The sequence below is a fragment of the Solea senegalensis genome, linkage group LG15, assembly GCF_019176455.1.
Source record: "Solea senegalensis isolate Sse05_10M linkage group LG15, IFAPA_SoseM_1, whole genome shotgun sequence".
Lineage (NCBI taxonomy): Eukaryota > Metazoa > Chordata > Actinopteri > Pleuronectiformes > Soleidae > Solea > Solea senegalensis.
In genome coordinates, this window is record NC_058035.1 from 2,333,423 (window position 1) to 2,349,838 (window position 16,416).

A 16,416-nucleotide genomic window follows, 5' to 3' on the forward strand; every position below is an offset into this window, starting at 1 on the left:
TTTTATTCTGTATTCCTTTTTATCCGGGAAGCACCAAGTGCTCACGTTTGAAAAGTTATTAACATCATTATTATTTTATATTTTTTTATTTTATTTTTTTTTTATTTCCTATAACTGAAAAATAATAATTGTTGTGTGGACTCATAATCTAGTAAAAAAAAAGAATTAAAATTATCATAAAATAAAGGTTTTTTTAGTTAAAGAAGATTTTTAGTGATTTTATTACTCATTCCATTACAGGTGAGCTCAAAGGAGAGTGTTTTGAAAGGGCTAACCGGAAGTTGTTCGTGTTTTCTTGCTGCTTGGTCAAATTCGCCTCAATATTATTAATTTTCTTTTGGTTTATTCCTGACTGGACACGCGACAACTTGGCATATTTGCGTGGTGTAAAATAATTATACATATTATTCATTTATTTTCAAATAATGACACGTACTAAAATTACGTAGATTTATCCAAGAGATGATGTAAGGTGCATAAAGCTAAATAACATCACAGTGTGTTGACAGCTGTAATCACGCTCACTCTCTCTCTCTCACACACACACACACACACACACACACAGAGCAGAGGTTGTTTGTTTGTTGTTTACCTTTAGCTTCACAGTCAGCACAGAACTTGTTGTCTTGTTCTCTCAGCAGTTTGGACAGAATGGCCTGATGCTGCTCGTTCAGTTTCTGGGCTTTTTCTCTCTCTGACCGCGTCGTCATCTCGACAGTTTAGAAGTTTGTCCTGTATATGTTTTATTTTATTATTTTTTTTAAATAAAAAGAAGCCCACGGAGTTCCGAGCTTGTGTTAAAGAGAGTGGCAGTGAGAGTGGAACATTCCCGTGCCTCCCGTTAGCCTACAACCTGCTAGCAAGGTGCTAACATGAATCCAAGGCAGCAGCATCCCTGATGGTGATGCATTCAAAGACTGTCGGAATTTTACTGCCGTTGGTACTTGTATTGCTCGTGTTGTGGGGACATAAATCTGTCCACACAGTCACATAATAGGGACTTGTCTTCCTTAAGGGGACAAAAATCAAGTCCCTGTATGAGTGAGGATATTTTGGCTGGTCCTCACTTCTTTAAAGGACTTTGTTGGTGTTATGACCTGGTTTTAGTGTTAGGACTAGAATAGGGTGTAGGTTGGATTTATTTTTTTGGCATTTCCATTAGGAATAGTACCAAAATAACCAGCCTCAACAGTTCCATTTTTTCCATTGTTGTCTGCGGTGTCGTGTTTGATGTCATCGTTTGTTGTCGTCACACCGGTACAACGTTGAGCTAGATGTCTCGCTAACGTGGCCATCGGGCACAGCCTGCACCCGCTTACCAAGTAAAGGTACTGACCCAGGGCTTTACCGTTCTAAACCATACCGTACTGTACCAAACAGAATCGTACCATAATGGAAACGCGGCATTTGTAACCTTCTCAATGTCTGACAATGGAAAAGCAAATAATTATGTAATGTGCAGTACTGAACCAAACTATATCTCATTGTTTGCTTGGCAGGTACCTCAATGTCCGAGATGGTCCAATGTCTCCCACCCTGCTCGATTACACTGTGAGCTAATAAAAAATTGTTACAAATGGCAATATTCTGCATTTGGTTGCATGAAAAATTTTTTTTACTGTTTTAATGTTGACAGAAAGATTGACCAGAGAGACAGCAGTTAAGTGTTAGACACAGTGACATGGCACAGGCAAGGTAAAAAAAACCTCGACACTTGAAGGAAAGTGTTAAAAGTAGAAAATACAAATGATACAAAAAAAGTTGAAACAATTACAATAAATTAATATCAAATATACATATTCTACGTATGTATGTACCACATTGCAAGTAAGTAATTACATGTGATTGTACTAAATAAACTCCACAGGATATAGCCATACTAGTTTAGTGTTAGGTTAACAGATCAGCTTAAAAAAGAAGGCTCACATTTTCTAAATTCCAGACGTACTAGCTTACATTATCTTTAAAGCAGACAGCTTTACCACACGCACAATGATCCAAAACTAAAGCAACATCATCGCAGCATAAGGAGACGCCAACACAAATGAAATTCACTTCACGTCAACAAAGATCCCTCACTTTTAAAACACAGCGTTCCATCACGAGACCGACTCGTGAAGCCGTCTTACCACACGTTTCTCCCACTGAATAATAATAATAGATCAAATAAATACGAAATATCATAGCATTCAGCAATCATCATTCAAAAACTCACAGACACAAATGCTCACCCTCTCTTATGTTTTTACCATCTCAACTTCCACGTTTATCCCAGCCCCCACTAGAGGGCAGCATAGATTCTTCCTTAAATCCTGGGACTTAACCCATCAGTTAATCCACGGTTATGATAGTGGAGAAGGAAAATGTTTCCTTCCACTGCTAATAATAGTGATCAGCAGTCATTTTGCTAAAAACAATGACAATGTTAGCAAATGTAACTTCAAGTTAAAGTTAATTTAATCACAAAAGTCTTCCTACAACTAAACCTTACAGCCCTCTACATTACCCCCTAAAGCTTCAGGTTTTGACTGGAGCTCTGTGTCCACCATTACAATTTTCCACCTTATCATGATAGCCAACAATATTTTAGTTCACACTTATATAAACATATAGCTTAATTAGTTAAAGCCAAGCCAAAAACATGCATGTTAGCATTGCTTTAGCTGGCTAATTGGCAACTAAACAAAGTTTTTAGTTTTCTTAGGATTTTTGGAGAGATGTTGGATACTTAATTAGTCGAATTTCTAATTTTGCTTCACCATGTCAACTGTGCATTACGAAAAACACCGGATAGCTAAAGTAGTTAAGACCAAGCCAAGAATTAATCCTAGCTAATAGAAAACATTTCTTTAGCTGGCTACAAACAAAACCAAACACATTTTTTGTCTTTTTGAGTGGTAACAGTGGTGCCATTGGATGTTCGGGGGCCATATATTAGCTTTTTTAGTTATAACTGGGAACTCTTTTGTGTCCATATCATAACTTTCCAGCTAACTAGTAGCTTTACAGGGTAGCTAAACTAGCCAAAGCTTCAAATTAGTCATAGCTAACTGATAACTGTATGTTAAACATTGCTTTGTAGCTTGCTAATTAGCAACTAAACTAACTCTTTAGTTTTTAGTACATCGATAAATTTGTCAAGATAATGGACCACTTAGATGTTTGCATGTTGGTTATTTAGCTAAACGTTAAAGCTATAAGTTTTTCCTTTATTCTGTGAGAAAATTAGCACCATACAGGTAGGTATAACCTAGGGTTCTGGTTTTTAGGAATAAAGAGAATTAGACAGGCGAGAATTTTTTTGTCTTCCAAAAGATAATATCGGCAACGCATTCCTGTAAACATATTAGATTGCAAATACAGTTGGTCCAGCATTAGCCATACTGCGTCAGCTGGAGACACTGGGTCAGCATGTTACATGAGATAGTAGTTAAGATAAATATGTCAAACTCTCTTTTTAGGGGTTAATGTTTGACTTTACTGATGGTCAGCAAACACATGCCTGGAAACAGGCTGTAAACATCTGTCTGGATTGTGACGACAGTTTCTAACCTGGAAACTAAAGTTACTAATTTGAATTTATCTCATTAGAAGACAGTGTTCCTCCCAATGGACGAGCTGTAGGGTAAATAAACTATGACAGACGCTTGCAGGCATTTGTTAGACACTTTGACGAGTCCGATTTTGGCAAATAGAGCTGTATAGTTACTGAGGGTCACCAGATTAAGTTAAAAACGAGGAAAAGTACTTGATAATGCTCTAACATACAAATCTATGGCCATGAGCATCTCATACGGTACACAGACTCACAGAACTATGACATTTAAGGGAATGTTTTAGAGATATTATACACATACGTTTGTTTTTATGACAAAAAAAAAGTTTACAAAATGGAGGGGAAATCTGTTTTGAATCGTAAACCGATGAAATGTTTAGAAAATTGTAAATTTTCAGAGCCACTTTATCCTAATTTGCATTCAAATGTGGAAAACCGACTACTGAGACATAAGTTAAAGTGACCACATGTCAAAACAGTAGCAGCAAATGCATTGTGGGGACTACCAATGCTGTTACTATGGCACTTTGTAAAACCATAAGTTGCCTTGTCTCTTTTTAAGAGAAATGTGTCCCCTCAGCAGCAATGTCAGATGTGTTAAAAGGTCAAATGTCACTGGAAAAGAAAAAAACGAAAAAAAACAGAGAATCTTGTTGAGTTCACAGAACAGACTCAATAGCTTCCGGCATGGATTCTCCGCCTTTGATTTGGTGCACGACCAGTGGCGAGGTTTCCTCCTCCGCGCGGGCATTGGCCACTGCCTCCACCCGCACCTCAGCCAGCTCCCCCTCTGGATGCTGCAGCAGCTCCCGCTGCTTCTTCATCTCCTGCTGGTTGATGTGGTGGAGGATTCCGGCACCCAGAGCATCGCCCTCCACGTTCACCACAGTGGTGGTACGATCCCTGCATTCGCAGCGCACAAACAGCAAAGGGTGAGTCAGCATTTCTACCGACATCTGTCGCCTTTCTGAGTCAAACGCAGCCAAAGTTGGCACCGCACACACTGGTGTCTATTGTCTGGAGTCTATTGTCTATGGTCGGAGTGAGTTAATGAGACTGTGGATTGCGTCCAGCCACTATTACCTGCATCCTTCAGCATCCTGCTGCTGTGAAAGCATCTCCTTCAGACAATGTCCCACTACTTCTGTCATAATGTAAACGGCAAACTCAAGATGAACTCTTGAGTTGATCTTTTATTATCTTACCCTACTCTTCATGTTTCATATTTAATCTCTGTGTTATTTACAATAGCGGTCAATGGTGTTGAATGTCGTAAAGGTGACGACCTGAATGCAGGAGATGACTCGTGCTGGTTCTAGTACAAATAGTCTTTGGTGAGGCAAAAACACATCGGATACGTGGGAAAAAAAAGTACAGTCACTTCACATGGCGCGTTGTGAAATATGAGTTTTAAAATCAAAACTGGACTGAATCTTCTTCACTTTGACTCTTTGTTACCTTCAGTGTAAGATGGACATTGTTAAGTGTTTTATTTTAAAGTCTCGGTGACTTGACGTGATGTAAAAACTGACAAAAAAATGTTGAACCATTACTTCATTGCACTTACACAGACTCTGATACAGATATTTAAGTAGATATTATGCTGACTCATAACACTAGTTACATATTATGAAGAAATGTACTTTATTTGGACCTCTCCAAGCTTTTACTCACACAATCCAGTCCACAGCCAGCATGAGGGACAGGTCATTGGTGGGAAGGCCGATGGCTTCCAGGATGATGGCGATGGTGATGATTCCTCCGGCTGGGATTCCTGCTGCGCCGACACTGGAGGCTGTGGCCGTCACCCTGGAAACGTAGAGAAATAACCACGTGATTTTTGGTATAAAAGAAAAAAAAATACCAGCATAACATCTTTGAATCACGGACTCACAGAATGGTGAAGATCTGTCCGGCGTTCAGGTCCACGTTGTTGAGCTGCGCGATGAAGACGGCGGCGATGCACTGGAAAATGGCGGCGCCGTCCATGTTGACGGTGGCTCCGATGGGGAGGATGAAGCGACTGATGTGTTTGTCCACGCCGTTGTTCTCCTCAACGCACTTAATCATGGAGGGAAGAGTCGCAGAGCTGGTGAATGACACGGAGAGAGAGAGAGAAAGTGTTTTTATTTTGACATAGTCAGCTGAAGAAGGTCCTGTAATGTCACATAATCAGCAACACGCGATCGAACGTACTGAACGTTTTCCAGAGTTCATGTCTGAAACTGGCTACCGTGCATCCTCTGCCAGGCTTATGTCACAGTACGTGCCAATTTGCTCTGCCCCACTACGTGAGACTAGCGAACCCTGAGCTATCTAAACACTGGCTGTTTGTTATGACTCTCTGTAATGTTATCAGAGAGGTCAAAGCTATCAGCCCGAGGTCTTCATCTCCGTCCCCGTTTGCCCTCAGGGCCGTCCTCCTGTTCCGTCCCTGCCCAGCCTCCGGCCAAGCCTTCAGCCGTGCCTTTGTGATCCGGCCTTTTCGCCGTCAATCCCACAACCGTTTATTATTTAACTGAAAATATGTGAACACTAATAGGATTGTCTTCTTTAACTAACGGTAAATCTAGAAGCAAATGCCAAATTTGATTAAAATCCGTCATAATTGTGAGCGTGTACCTGGAGCAGGTGGCAAAGGCAGTGGTAAAGGGCGTGATGAGTCCTGACAGGAAACTGAACGGATTCTTGCGAGTAAAGCCGAAGTAGATGAGCGGCAGGATGATGCCCCCGTGGATGATGTGGCCCAAGATGGAAGCAAAGATGTATTTTCCCAGACTAGTGACCAGAAGGACCACATTTTCCATCTCAACGATCTTACTGCCCACCAGGAACATGATCCCGAAGGGGATGTACCTGTGACACAAAACAAAATACAGAAAAGGGCTTTGATTATGTCCATTTATTGCTATCAGTGCAGTGCTGTAAAATCCCACTTGTGTCCAGCTCTACTCACCACATGATCCAGGACACGATCACCATGGTGGCCTCATTGAAAGCGTTGAAGAAGCGAATGAGTTCCTCCCCTTCCTGTCCGAGCTTTTTCAACGCCACACCAAACACCATGGCAAATAAAACCAGACCCAGGATGTTCATGCCCTCAGAGTCTGTTGGAATGGGAACCTAAAATATACACAATATATACTTTTTATCATTAAACATCTGCTTTTAAAGGCGCCAACAGTCCACTAATGGCTAAGACAATGACCAGCTGCGACGCTGCCTCAGTTGGCACGGGTAAAGGACACCAAATGTCAAACATCTAGGTCATAATCTGAAGAACTGAACATCTGCAGTTCTTCTAAACCTACGTGAGAGGATATTACTTTCCATACCAGCAGGTGGTGGTAGCCTGTTTTGGTAGCTATGGTGATCAGCCCCTTGCCACTTGGCCTCCATGACACTATCACTGAATTGGGGAAACCAATTCCCAACTGAAGACCTATTTGGCGGCGGGCACAAGAACTGCCAAGTTTCTGTAGCTAGCTCCAGGATAACATTTTAATGAGGAAGATCCTTGGTTTCTCTGCTTCTTGTCTTCAGATTAGGTGGAGGTACAAAACAAACCAGTGAACTCTCTCATCAACAAACCTTGATGCCAGTTCAATGAATCGCTCACAAAGCATTGGTCTGAATTTCCTGCACCTCTAGTGCCCTCATTCGTGATTGACCACTGGGTATGAATCAACCCAAGGAGTCTATTTTGAAAGTCTGGTTGAAACGCTTTGGCATGTTTCTACTGTTGATGTGATTCAGATTCATTAGCTGGGCAAGTCGTTTTAATGTCAAATCTTGTTCCAGGGAGTGTGTGGGTGCCAAGGTCTGAAGGGTTCAGTGAACTGGTTGATGGGTAACAAGTAAGGACAGGAATAAATCCTCACACCAATCCTCTACCATTGTCCTGGACTCTCCCACGACTCAATCGGCCTCATCCAGTGGCACTCAGTGGGGGGGGAGGAGAAATACTGCTGACCATGACAGACAAATACTATGGACTCAAGCCAAGATCAGATCGCCCAGTTGTCCATGGGGGGTAAAGATCGTCATCTTGATGTTCAAAATGTGGCAAATTAGAGACTCTTTTATAGAAAGTAAGCCATAAAATCCTGAAAAAACACGTCTAAAGTCAAAAACACGTACCTGGTCCATATGACCACGCTACAACACGGGTTTCCAATCACCAGGGCCAAGAAAATTTGCAAACACATTGGTCGCACAGAGAAAGTTGGTTATGATGAACTACCGGAGGGTTACCATTGATTCTGTCCCTGATTTCTCCAGAGTCACTGCAAGTTTAAGTGCATCTTAAGAACATGTTTGCCACTTTATTTCACCATAAGACAGATTTTTCTGACTGATGAACTGAAGTTTGAAACCACTAACGCTCCCATACCAAAGTCCATAGCGAAAATCAGCGATTGTAGTTCACTGACATACAAGAGCTGCTGTTCCACTGCTGCCTCGTTTGGTAAGTTTGCGTCACTACGGGGTATCCCTAATGAAAGACACCAAACACCAAAGTCACAAAATAACACATTTGAACGGACTGATGGAGGCAACAACTCATGTGTGCCCTGATGTAAAATTATAGACTTTGTTGTGTGATGCAAACTTGATTTTAATGTTGAAAAGGGTCGTCTAACATTGAGATGAAGCAATGAACATAATCTTGAGATGCAACCTCACTTTAGAGAACCTGAGCTATTACTTAAATAATTCATTTGTCCAAAATCTAACTGGGATAAAATGATGTTTGTATACTAATAAAACTGTAACATCTACTCGTGGTTCTTCATTTAATCTTTAAATGAAAGAACAGTGACAGTTTAAACACAGGTTCAAAGCACAAACACTGTATTTACAATGACTAACTGACCCAGTCTGAAAGCTCACAAAGGTCCCTCTTCTCCGCAAGTGTCAGCGTTTTATCCGTCAAACTTCAACCCATTCTCCGAAAAACAAGTCATCCATCAGTATCATAATCACTGTCCTTTTCCACCTAATTAGCTCTGGGACAGATTATTCAGGATATTTGGAAACATTGGTGTTGTCTCGCAAACAAGCCCACATTTCCACCACAATAATGGATGATAACATGCCCTCACCTGACCTGAACTGAAGCCCTGGTGCAACCATTATTTGTTTTTGTCCAAATACGACAATTCACCCAACCGACTGAGCATGAGACTCTAGCCCTTTATTTGTAAATGTCCCCATTGTGGGAATAATACAGAATTATCATTTTCTTATCAACTACTACTACTACATGTTGCCTTCTTTATCCTCAACTGCAAATTGTTTTGAAAAAAATTGTTGTAAAAAAAAATGTTCACCAACAATGACCCCTGAGCCTTCATCTGAAAGGTGAAAGGTTGACATGACATGAATGAAAATTTGGCAAACATTAAATTAAATTAAATTAAATTAAATTAAATTAAATTAAATTAAATTAAATTAAATTAAATTAAATTAAATTAAATTAAATGTAAAATTGTCTCTGTTTTCCCGGGAGACCAAATGGTTGCATTTCGGTAGTTCCTCACAGCTTTAAAGGAGCTTTTTGAGGGTTAAGATCTAGTTATAAGATTGGACTGGATTGGAGGTTTGGAACAATGCTTTATTTAGTCTTTTCAAATAAGTGTGTGCGTTTGTGTGTGTGTACCTTTTGATAGAGGGTGGTCCCATTGGTGTCATTCCCCACAGCAACCATCTTGTAGTCGGTGGCATACTGAAACAAGAAGGAAAGCAAAACTAGTTTTATACTTAAACTACAAAAGTGTAGAGTTCCAAAAAACACACGTTACATGTTTTTAAGTGACATTTCTTCTCTTTTCATTTCAACAATTTCATCAAACACAAGTTTTTTTTCTGATGATAAAGAGTATTTTGTGCAATTCTGATCTTGCATATGCAGAGTACATGTAAACACTATAATTAAAGTCGTCAAGGTCTGAAAAAAACAAAAACATTAACAAAGTTGTTTTTGTTCTTTTTCTGAGGAATGCAACAAGCTCATTCAACCACAAAGGAAACAAACATTGCTGTTTTTCTCTTTTGTCTCGTGTCCTTCAAACTGCCTGAGATGATAAAGCTGGCCAACCAGTGTGCAACTCGAGTGCAAAAGAAAAAACAAATTACCCAACTGCCATTTAAAGTTAAAATGCAAGTTAAAATTCACTATATAATTTGAGTGTGCAAATTTAAGAAATTAAAATTTTCATAAATTTCTTTGTTTATAAAAAGCTAAATTGTATTATAATTCTGCCAGTTTTTGTCCTTGTATTTTCTACTTTAAGGCACATTACAGTCTTAAAAAGACTATATTTAAAAGCTATATTTAAGAATTGTGAAAAATGTGCTCAGCCTACAGGCAGATTTCTATTCTTAAAACAAACAAAAAAGCAAAAATTCACTGATTACTGTGTGCAAACTTAACAAATTCAAATTTTTAATCAAGGACCAATGATTTCTTACATGACAGAATGTCTTTGTTTGTAAAAAGCAAAACTTCTCTCTGTTTTGTCTAAAAAGACACTATATTTAAAAGCTAGTTTTAAGAATTCTAACCAAACAAAATTTGCTTACATACAGGCAGATTTCTACTCTTAACCCTAAATCAACTTGAGAATATTTGACTTATTTCAAGTTTTTTTACAGTGCATTACTAAGTTTTTCCCACATAATCTTAATCTTTCACTTCGTGTTTGTGTGTTAAAACGTCAGAGTGCTTGCCACTTTGTGTAAATCTCCCCTCTACTCTGCTTTCATGGTTTAATCCCAACTTGGAACCTGTCCACAGGGGCTGTACCACTGTATAGGCCGGCTGGTTGGACGTGGGGGGGGTTGGAAAATCGAACTTAGTGACCTGACTGCACTTTGAAACTCCGTATAATCCCTCACCTCACCACTGCTACCCTCCATGAGACGTCACTACTTTCCTTGTGGGTTTATAATTCACCGGCCTCTGTGTGCACTTGTTTCACCAAATATTGAACTTTCCTTCTTATTTTAGCCACTAGAAGCAGGATCATGATTCTAGGTAGTGGAGCGGGGGCCATGTTCAAAAGCAGCGAGGCGAGGCGAGTTGCTAGGCTGGCGAGAATGGAATGGCCTCGCCATGGTAACGGCGAGTGAAGTACAAGGAAAAAAGAGGCGAACGGCGGCGAGCAGGCAGGCGGAGTGTGTTCATTAAGAGAGGCTCTCCGTCAAAGGACGCGGCAGTGGCATCTATAGTGAGGCAGGTGAAATAAATTCGAATGAACGGTCCCACAATAAATGTGGAGCCGTAAAACAAGATGAAGTGGTGAAAGAGTGAGGAGCGTGCGGGGGTTTGAAACGCTGGCACTCACCGAACGGAAAGCGGCGGACACCAGGTTCGCAGGGAATAAGTTCCTGGTAACGGAAGAAGAAAAACAAGTTAGATCCTCAGAAAAACGTCTGCAAAGAGGAAGTCTACTGTGTCTACTGACAGCTATTACTGAGTTAGCCGAACGTTAGCCAAAAAACATCTGATTAATCGATTATTCAGCGTCTTAAAGTCACTATTTTGAAATAATCAAATAACATTTAAAAAACATTAAAAATGTAATAATTTTGGGGTTATTATTTTTCTTTCGCTTTATTTATTTAATAGGGACAATGTAGTTTAAAATAGTTTCCAAGATGTAGCATGAAGCTAATGAAGCACGAAAGTTATTCGCTAAATCCAGTCCTTAGTTTATTCGTTTGTTTGTCTGTAAAATACAATATAAATACACAACAACGCAAAACAACAGCGGACATGATCACAGAGCACACATATATTATGGAAAGTGGTTTTAATCGGTAGCTTGGCGCGATTTCATCATTGAGCTAGCCAAACGTTAGCCAAACAGCATAGCTGATTAATCGATCAACTGTTCATTGTCTTAAAAGTCAGTATTTTTGGTTTCTGAATCATTTCGAGACGTTTGAGTTTGTGACATTTTATGGACCAAACGACTTATCAATGAATGGAGAATGAACATCGTCACAAGTATTTCAAGACTTGACTCCCAGCAGATTTGGTTCAGTCTTCTTACATTGAGTCTATTCTTCAATCTCCTCACCTAATCCAGTAAATTCTGATTTAGGATTAGGAAAGGTTTAGATTTAGGATTTAGGTTTTAAGTCTCCATCACAAGGTTTATTAGGTTTGTGGTGGTAGATTATAACACTTAACTGTACTTTCTAAATAAAAATCTAAGACAGCGAGATCAAGTCAACTTCAGTTTAAGACCAGTTTTTCTAACACTAGAACACAAGAAAGGTTAAATACACTGAAGAAGGGTGTTAAATTAAACTCTTTCAGTTTAAATGTAATAATCAAACCTTCAGAAATGGTGTTAAGTTAATAAATAAAAACATGTACATTGCAGAAACGGTGCAAAAGAGCAGTATTTTGGCACTGACTGAATACTGAGTAAACAAAGTCAAAGAGGTATTTAAATGTTTTTGAATTATAATTTCACTGTTTAATTCATCATCAATTATTCTAAGTATACATACTGAATGAGTTTAATGAGTTTCTTTTGTAAAATAAAAACAAAATCTGTTATTTCAGCTTCTTTCTTGCGACTGTTTTCTGATTTTGTTTTGGCTCCTCGGTCTCAGGAAACTGAATACCTTAGGTTCCTGTGGATTTGAGATTCTTCCAGCAAAACCCCAGTCAATTCAGGTTCTTCTCAGCTGGAGGACATTCAGCCTTACAAAGACGTGTCAAAACATGTCTGCACCATTCGTCCCTTTTTTTCCTTTTTGTGAAAACGTCTGACGTCAACACAGATCAACGGTTTACGCTGTTTTCTTACACTTCACGGCCAGAAAATGCAGAAAATTAAAATAACAGCTGTATTTTTACACGCCAGAGTGCTATGGTAATGATTTTAATCAGCTATAAAGCTAAACATCACTAGAGGTAGGGAGGAAATATCAATAAACTACAGCTGTCGTGCGAAAATATCGTAAAGTATGATTTCGCAAATACTTATATCGCAATAATATTGTATCCTATCATATCGAGTCTCTGGCGATTCCCAACTAGAGATAATCTGATTACTCACTCAGACAATTAATCAAGTTGATTTGGTTGTTACTCATTGCAAAAACACTATATAAAGGTGGTCACATGATCAACACGAGGATCTGGATTAACCCTGGTTTTTAAAGGAGAATTCCCTCAGAAATAACAATTTCCCAATTAAAGCATTAAAGCGCTCAGTGAGTTAAAAATCTGTTTATCTTTCCCCCGACAGCTGTCACTGATCTCGTGTGACGTTCTTATCTCAGTCTCAAGTCTGATCAGGTCTCTGAATTCCCAGTGTTTTTCCACACACTTGTGTCGTTCCACTTTAATTATTTATTGCTTAACATTCTCACCAACCACCGCCAGTTTTAAACGAAATTTTAAAACCAATTTTTTTTTGTTTTGCCGATAAATCTTGGGGCCGATGACGGATACTGACACCATATTATTTATTTATTTATTTTGGAGTAAAGAAACCAGAAAATACTTACAATTAAGAAGCTGAAAAATCAGAAAACATACACAATGAATGCATGTTAATGAAAGAAGTTGCAATAGGAGTTAAATTTGAATTGTTTTTTTCAAGTGGAAAAGGTTTGGGCAGAATTTGGGAATAAACACACCTGCTGCTGCACACACACACACACACACACACACACACATACACACATACACACTGCTGCTGCTGGAGTTTGTCCCTGCACTTTTTTTCCCTCCTGCTCAAAATACACTCCACTCTTGAGCAGCTGTCATTTCTCCCTCACACTGTGGGAACTTATTCTTAGTTGTCCTCCTGTCTGTCAGTCTGTGGGTCATTAAAGGTCACTGAGTTCATGTAGGCTGAAACCTATAGGATCTTCTTCTTGTAATTACCAGATTTCTCTTTTGTTTTTCTATTTCCATAACTTGAAAACCGCCTCGCGAGACCTAAGTGTGGCCTCGGCAAACGTTTAAGGCCCCTTTCACTTCTCCCGCTAAAAAGGGACAAAGTGAGAGGGAAATCATGACTCAGCACTAACCTGCTTTCTTTGTCCGACACGTCATGCTGAGCTTCAGAAGCAACCGGGTAATTTAAAGTGTAGTTGTGAGGAGGAGGCTCACCTTAAGTTGAGTTAAGTTTGTCACTTTTCCCTCAACAACTTTTTTCTTGCTTTCTTGTCGCTCTGTAAACCCGCTCCCCTCTCCCACACCAAACTCCACAGAGAAAATCAGTGTTTTTAGCTCACGGGAACACAGGCGCTCCTGGTCTACGGCGGCCTCCTTTTATAAGTTTGTGTTCCTTAGGAAACGCCTGAAGGGAGGATTTCAAACACCGAAGTGACAAAACGACCCATGTGAGTTTGCTCGTGGAGGCAACAGTGGATCAACGACCTCCTGTGTGCCGTGATGTTAAAAATGCTCATTTTCTCTATGGGGTTTGGTGTGGGACAGTGGGTTAGAAAGCAGCATATCACTTCATTGTTTTTTAACACGGAAAAAGGCTGGATAACATTTTAAGTTGTAACTGCTGTTGTTCATAACAGTTGGGGAATATATTATATATAATATTACACTCATGTCATACATATATATGTGTATATATATACAGTATAGAGAGAGATATATGTATATATAAACAGGTTTGCAGTGACAATGGTGAGGAACCCAGGAAGATTCCTTGTGGCTCTCCTACTTTAAATGGTGTAGTTTATACATATTTTTGCATCATTTTCATTGTCTAAATCATTCTTTTTTAATAACTTATTGAGTTTATGGATAGATGGACGTGAACTTCACACGCCGCAAAGAACGATTTTCAAGACAGTAAAATATAAAATAAATGGTTCTAATTGTTGCCTAAAAAGAAAAAAAACAAGTTTTGCACCAGAATAAATGTAAGAATTTTAATTTTAAATAAAAAAGTATCTCAGTTCAAAAGTTCAAAAGCTTTAATAACCACTCCTGGTTTGTGTATTTACTCCTAATCTGTATTTAGAATGCGTAAAATTTTACTTTTTTTATCTTCGCGAGGACATTTTTGTCTTTGTGGGGACATTTTGTCTGGGTCCCACAACTTTTCAGGGTTAAGACCTGGTTTTGGGTTTAGTGTTACAGTTAAGGTAAGAGGCTAATGATGTCAATATTATGTCAATAACGTGTTCTAGAAACAAGTTTGTGTGTGAGAGAGTGTGGATTACTTGTATTTATGTCTTTGTGGGGACATTTTGTCCTGGAACCACAAATTTCTAATTGTTTTTTTCTGGGCTAAGACCTGGTTTTAGGGTCAGGGTTAAGGCAAGGGGCTTGGGAATGCATTAAGCTTGTGTGTGTGTGTGTGATGTACTTGTATTTATGCATTTGTGGTCCAAAAACTACGTAAAAATCTATCTTTTTGTTTGGGTCCCACAGGTTTAAAGAGCTTTTCAGGATTAAGACCAGGTTTTAATGGACCCCTGGTCTGATGTGTCCTTACTAAGGCATAAAACACGAGTTTGAGTGCGTGTCACCAGTACCTGACCAGGTCCAGGAAAGAGTCCGCGGTCTCCTTGTCGCTGTTGATGCTCTCCAGTCCCAGGTTGTTGGTGTTCAGACCTCCCGCGCCCACGCCGGGCTGGATGATGAACGCCAGCGTGACCCCGATCCCGGACGCGATCAGCGTGGTCACCAGAAAGTAGCCGACCGCGATGCCGCCCAGTTTGCCCAGCGAGCGCGGGTCCAGGCTCGCGGCGCCGGAGATGAGGCTGCAGACCACCAGCGGCAGGATGATCATCTTCAGCATCCGCAGCAGCATCTCACCGGGGAACGCGAAGTAGGTCATCTGCGCCCGGGTCAGGTCCAAGTTCCGGACCAGCATGCCGAGCCCGACGCCCACCAGGACGCCGGACACGGTCAGGATCACGAGCAGGTTCTTGCTCAGACACGCCAGCAGCTTGTCCACGCGCGTCTTCTTCTCCTTCTTCGTCGTCGCCGTCTCCTCCTGCTGCTCCTCCATGATCTTCTCCGTGGACGCGGAGTTTGGCACAACGTGGCCGTTGATCTCGCTCGTTTTCTCCATCTTTGTGTCTCCTCGTGTGTGGCGTGGAGTGGCGTGGCGTGGAGTGGAGTGGAGGAGGCTGAGTCCAGCAGCAGCGTGCGGATGCACTTGCTGTGTGAATGTGACAGAGTGACGCACGCGCGCACACACTCAGCGGCGCGGAGGCTGGTCCTGAGCGCGCAGCACGCGCCGTGGGAGCCAATGGAAGCTGAGGGACGAGACAAAAAAGCCGGGTGTGGAACATGCGCACAAAAAAACCCTTATCTTTACACTGAGGGCAAATGATGCAAGAGCAGGAGGGATTGCCCAAGTCTGCCGCACATTCTGCTCTATTGCGTGGAATAAAACACGCACACATGGCGTTTTTAATGATAACAATGTGAATGATTATAAAAATAAAGGGCTCATCTCACTCAAATCTTAATCACGTTTCTCTCTCCTGCTCCTCTGACTCTCACCCTCTCATCCTATGCTTCTCTCACTCTCACCCGCTCATCTTCTGACTCTCACCCTCTCATCCTCTGCTTCTCTGACTCTCACCCATCTTCTGCATCCCACGCCTCTTAAGAATCACGCTGTCATCGCAGCATCAGTTGCATCATGTGCTGCAGGCTCACCAGTTCACAGACGTGTTGCATCATCTCCACATTATCAATTCTGTGATGTATTCATTAGTTTTTTGGTCCATAAAATGTTAGAAAATGTTCCCAAATGTCTTATTTTGTCCATAAACACAAACTGATTCAGTGAGTTTAATGATTTATTGTGTTGTTATATGGAGCAAAGAAACCAGAAAATAGATAC

The 16,416-nt window shown here is 40.5% G+C and overlaps 2 protein-coding genes across 3 annotated transcripts in view; both read right to left on the reverse strand.

The window, feature by feature from the left end:
* Nucleotides 1–894, reverse strand: part of LOC122782220 (stromal membrane-associated protein 1-like) — an 85,572-nt gene extending 84,678 nt beyond the window's left edge. The window contains exon 1 of the mRNA XM_044046488.1: nucleotides 593–894. Coding sequence (XP_043902423.1) covers nucleotides 593–710 — 118 coding nt within the window. The 5' untranslated portion in view covers nucleotides 711–894. The remainder of the gene's footprint in view (nucleotides 1–592) is intronic.
* Nucleotides 895–1,601: 707 nt separating this feature from the next.
* Nucleotides 1,602–15,809, reverse strand: slc1a4 (solute carrier family 1 member 4). 2 transcript variants are annotated; one of them, XM_044046486.1, is made up of 8 exons: nucleotides 15,092–15,809; nucleotides 10,906–10,948; nucleotides 9,219–9,284; nucleotides 6,513–6,679; nucleotides 6,179–6,412; nucleotides 5,451–5,645; nucleotides 5,231–5,365; nucleotides 1,602–4,459 (listed from the first exon to the last, which is right to left on the reverse strand). In XM_044046486.1, exons 1-8 carry the CDS (start codon nucleotides 15,631–15,633, stop codon nucleotides 4,216–4,218), a joined length of 1,626 nt encoding a protein of 541 aa, XP_043902421.1. In that variant the 5' UTR covers nucleotides 15,634–15,809; the 3' UTR covers nucleotides 1,602–4,215. The 2 variants fall into 2 exon arrangements, with proteins under 2 accessions (XP_043902421.1, XP_043902422.1); XM_044046487.1 differs by lacking the exon at nucleotides 10,906–10,948 and having other exon boundaries at nucleotides 15,092–15,148.
* Between the last annotated feature and the right edge of the window lie 607 nt (nucleotides 15,810–16,416).